The sequence below is a fragment of the Berghia stephanieae genome, chromosome 6 (assembly GCF_034508935.2).
Source record: "Berghia stephanieae isolate SIO BIC M18660-M18661 chromosome 6, UCSD_Bste_1.3, whole genome shotgun sequence".
Lineage (NCBI taxonomy): Eukaryota > Metazoa > Mollusca > Gastropoda > Nudibranchia > Aeolidiidae > Berghia > Berghia stephanieae.
The window spans coordinates 63,207,825-63,212,824 of NC_088365.1; the positions used below are offsets into that span (position 1 = coordinate 63,207,825).

Genomic DNA, 5,000 nt, shown 5'->3' on the forward strand with positions numbered 1-5,000 from the left:
ATAATAATAATAATAATTGTAATATTTGTTATTATTATTACTATTACCATCATAATCATTATTATATTATTATCAATAATAATATTATTTTTATTATTAATACTCTTATTATCATACTATTACTATTATTATTATTATTATTATTATTATTATTATTATTATTATTATTATTATTATTATTACTATTATTATTATTATTATTATTATTATTATTATTATTATTATTAACACTATTCCCTGCTTCGAGGGAAATCTCTCTTTTTCTTTTTTTTTTATATTTTGACCTAAATCTTAGAGTTTTTTGTTTGCTAAACCTTTATGTAAATGTTCCGTTTCTGAGCATGAATTTCTTAAATTGTTTTTATTTTTAAAACAATTATTGTTTTTATTTTTAAAACAATTACTGTTTTTTTTCTCCTCTATCTGACCATTTGGTCGCTCTCTGAATATTTCTGTTTGTTTGCTTTTTAATTATTTATTCTTTTTAGACACTATTTGAGATCGGAGTGGGGACGAATATTTGCTAGAAACTAGAAAAAAACAAGAGAGAGAGAGAGAGAGAGAGAGAGAGAGAGAGAGAGAGAGAGAGAGAGAGAGAGAGAGAGAGAGAGTTTAATAAAAAAAAAAAAAGAAGTGGGGGGAGGATGGATGGGACATTTATCCCTTTCAACGTTCTGTAAAAAGAAGACGGAATTTAAAAAAAAAAAATTTAAAAAAATGACGTTACCAGGATTCGAACCCACAACGTCGATTATGGTCAAACTTCCAGGGCAGATGACTAAACCATTCGGCCATGACACCCACTTCGAAGTCGACGCATATTGTGTATATGTAGTAACAACTGGTTTTAATGTTGGTTAATTTTATGTTTTTATAGATATTTTATTAACTTTCCTTATTTCTATGTGCATCTGGAAACATTCCATATTCTGGAATGTGGATAATTGTTTAAAAGAGCGGAGTTTCAAATATGCGTCTGGGGATAATGAAAATTCGTTATCCCCAGACAGGTGTCTGGGGATAACAAATTTTTATTATCCCCAGACACCTGTCTGGGGATAATCACAGCGCAAGCTTCAAACAGCCACTACCACTTCACTACCGTTTTCGAATTAACTTAATAATGTTCAAACAGCCTTGATGATGTGAATAGATGAATGACTGGGCAATGTCGTTGGTTGTTTTTCTTTTGTTGTTGTTGTTGCCTTTATTATTGCTGTTGATTTTTGCCCATAAAGAGGGGGGGGGATATGTTCCCACATACTAGATGGTACCACTAGCTAATCATTTTTGTGTGTCAGTGTGTAGTGGTGGTGGCAAGAGGACCTGTTTTGTGTTCAGCTGTGATCTTTATCAATTTTTAGTCTTTTATAATGTTTAATTCTATTTGACCTTGACGGGAATTATATCCCCGGATTTGTATTTTTGCCTGCTTTTTAAAAATGTTATAACGACAATGTCACCGAGCATTAAATTTATTTATAGCAGTCATGAACTCCGCCAATTAAACAATAGCAGCCTTGATGAATGAATTGAAACATCATGGAATCAACAGCAAAAAATATGTGTCTGATTTTAAACATTTGATAGAAATGGTGAATGAATTTTCAAAGGTTTTAAAAATAAATGGGAAATAAAAACAGCAATAATAGACAAAGAAACAGACATTATCATTGGATCAGAAACAGGGCTAAAACCAAATGTGGGTTTCATCGATATCGGTCATGTGAATCACAATAAATTACAACCTGCACTGACTTCGTATATACCTTAAATTCAGAGGGCCAAACCGATGCAATCCTGCTCGATTTTGGCAAAGCATTTGACAAAGTTCATCACAAAAGCCTATTTAGAAAACTCAATTTCAGGCATTTTTATACTTATAGGTTGAATCATTTCTCACCAGCCGCACTCAGAAAGTAAGGGTTGAAAACAAAATATCATCACCAATGCCAATGCTATCAGGAGTACCACAAGCTACGGTGCTTGGACCACTACTTTCTCTTGTTTACATTAATGATATGCCAGAATGAATATTCCCAGGCTCAACGATTCGGTTGTTTGCAGATGACAATCTTATTATACTGACGTATAAAATCAAAGAAAGACGTCATTCTACAACAGGACCTTTGCAAATTTATAGGAATGCGAGTGGAAAATGGAGTTCCATCCCAAAAAATGTCAAGTCATCCAAATAACCAACAAAAGGTGGATAATTGACAATGACTAAGCAATCCACAATGAAAAATTGAAAACTGAAACAAAGGCTAATTACCTGGACATAACAATCGATGACAAGTTGAACTGGAACCCACATATTCAAAAGATATGCAACAAAGACAGAAACACCCTTAGCTTTCTACGTCGGAACCTATCATCATGCCCCACAAAAAGAGTAAAAGAAAAGTACTACAACACAAAGTATTTGAAAGACATGTTTTAGAATACAACAGCAGCATATGGGACATTGATCAATAAGATAGAAATGATGCAAAGTAGGGCCTGTTGAATGGTTTGGAATGACTACAACTGACAACACAGTGTAAAAGTTTGATGGAGCAGTTAAACTGGACCCCACTTTTTGAACGGATAAAGACGCAAAAGCTCAATATGTTGTTCAAGGACTGACAGGGAACCACCACCATCCCGATTAACACATTGAAAAACCACGGAAGAAAAGAAAATGTATATATGCGCTGCCATATTCCAGAATCAAAGTGCAGAAACAGTCGTTCTTCCCCACTACCATTCCCGCATGGAACAGCATCCCTGAAAATGTTAGAGCAACAGATACCCTGTCAATATTATGGTTGCATCGATCTTCATCACATGAAGCTGCAACTATTTTGGATTGGATTGGATAGGATCATTTTGAAGAATCTTGTCAATTCGTGTCAGAAGAAGTAAAGGGAGAGTGAGGAGGAAAATTTGACCGATTGTAGAATTAGAATTAGTTGAAAACTATTTCTTCTTTTTTTTTGACAGGTCCGTCTAGTCAGACGATTCCCTTGCGTGAAGTGATTGCTGTGAGAGCTGAGTACAGAATCCCTAACAAGGACAAGAAATCAAAGATAAAATATGATTCTTCAGCATGTCTTTCTTCTTCTGAATGTGCCAAAGGAACCAACACTTTCTCCCTCTTTACAGTCAAGGTTTGTTTGCCTTTTGTATTGGTGTTTAAATTTTTGTTTTTATTTTATTTCATTTTTATTTTAAAAAATGTTTTTGGTTCAAAGTTTTGACTTATCACTATCCTGCCACCGAAATTAGCAATATTGAAATCTATATGTTTTTAAATTTGTTGTTTTTTTGGGTTTTTTGTACACTGGATTTTTTATTCCCCTCAAGAAAATATGTTGCTACAAAAGGATGTAATTTTCAACGAACTCAAGGAATGCCTTGAGTGTGACCCACTGTGCAAATCTGATATTGTTTCGAGTTAGCTGCTGTTTCATGCTACAGAGATGGGGATGAATTTTAGTTTCACTTGCCTAAAAGAACAAGAGATTTTTTAAATGATCGTTAAAGGTGGCTGCCAGCTCTACTCTATATGTTACTAAAAATAGGAATAATTATGATATTTCACTCAATGCATTGTGTTGGAAAGGATCAGTCAGAATATTTTAGAAATGGTAAATTTCATTTTATTGAAGTTTAACACGCCAAACTCACTGTCCTCAATGGATGACTTTGTTATAATTCAATTTTATGAGTTGTGGTTCAGTTTAAGTTAGTAGTACATTCCAATGATTGATCTTGCTCAGGTGTTTCAAGGCCATATGGGGCCGTATTTCCATTTATTCCACCATTAGGCCATATGGGGCCGTATTTCCATTTATTCCACCATTAGGCCATATGGGGCCGTATTTCCATTTTATACCATACCAGTCACTTTTTGTGCGGCTATGTGGTATGACACTCGCTTTCGGATCGGAAGGTCCTGGGTTCGAGCCTCGCTTTGCGCATAGTTGAGTCCTTGGAATAGGCTCTTTACTCACATTCTTTCACTGTACTCAGGTGTAAAATGAGTACCTGGCTGTGTTGCTGTTGGTCAGGGACCTCTTGTAAAGCACGTTGAGCACATTTAGTGGATATTGCGCTGTCTAACAGCTCAATACTTAAGTGTCCTTTTTGTACTAACTCTACAAGATTTGTCAAGTATTTATTCACACCTGAGTCAAGTGAAAGGATACATTTTGGAAATGTTTAGACATATGATATATAAGATACAGCCATACCTCCAATTCGATTTGACACACCGAATGTCATATTCATATTGTTTGTCCAATTTTCCAACAGAGAATCTCCAGACACAGATGGCGACCCAAGAGTTCCCGATTCATCTGCAGAGATTATGGCACATGCCAGATATGGATTGATAAGATTCAAGAACTGCTCAAGAGTCCTGGTGGGTTTTATTTTGTTTTGTTTTGTTTTTTTATATGAGCTTTTATATCGTGCAATATCCACTAAACATGCTCAAAGCATTTCACGCTTGTTTTTTCACTTTTAAATAATTATTTTTTTACTCTGTATCAGTTGATAAAATCGTAAAAGTTTATTGATCATGGTTGCACAATTTTCCTTATATTTACGGAATTCAGTATAGTATAAACCCTCAGTATATATTCCAACGACATGCTAAACGGGATAAAAAATGAAGTACAAAAGTCTTTTTACTGGTTTTCAGTGCTCAGAAATGGGCCACTTGATCTATTTGTGTAAAAGTTCAGGAAATTTTTGCCTTCTGAATTGGCAACCCAGATTGATAGAACTGTATTTCGCAAGGAAATGGAATTTCATTTTGGTTCATATTGATGCCAATATATCTATAATATGATACAATGATAGTGTGGTGGACATATACATGCACACACACCTCATACTCACATAGGCTACACACACATGCACACACAACCACACACAAACACAATTGATCTTGAATTTAACTCATCAAGCAAGCAGAGACAAACATTACTTCGCAGCAGAGAAGAAAACAT

General features: G+C 34.6%; 1 protein-coding gene across 1 annotated transcript in view; it reads left to right on the forward strand.

Moving 5' to 3' along the window:
- LOC144975421 (ceramide kinase-like) overlaps positions 1–5,000 on the forward strand; it is a 22,472-nt gene that overhangs the window by 1,642 nt on the left and 15,830 nt on the right. Inside the window, exons 2-3 of the mRNA XM_078919470.1 lie at positions 2,986–3,152; positions 4,300–4,408. Of these exons, the coding sequence (XP_078775596.1) occupies positions 2,986–3,152; positions 4,300–4,408 (276 nt within the window). The remainder of the gene's footprint in view (positions 1–2,985; positions 3,153–4,299; positions 4,409–5,000) is intronic.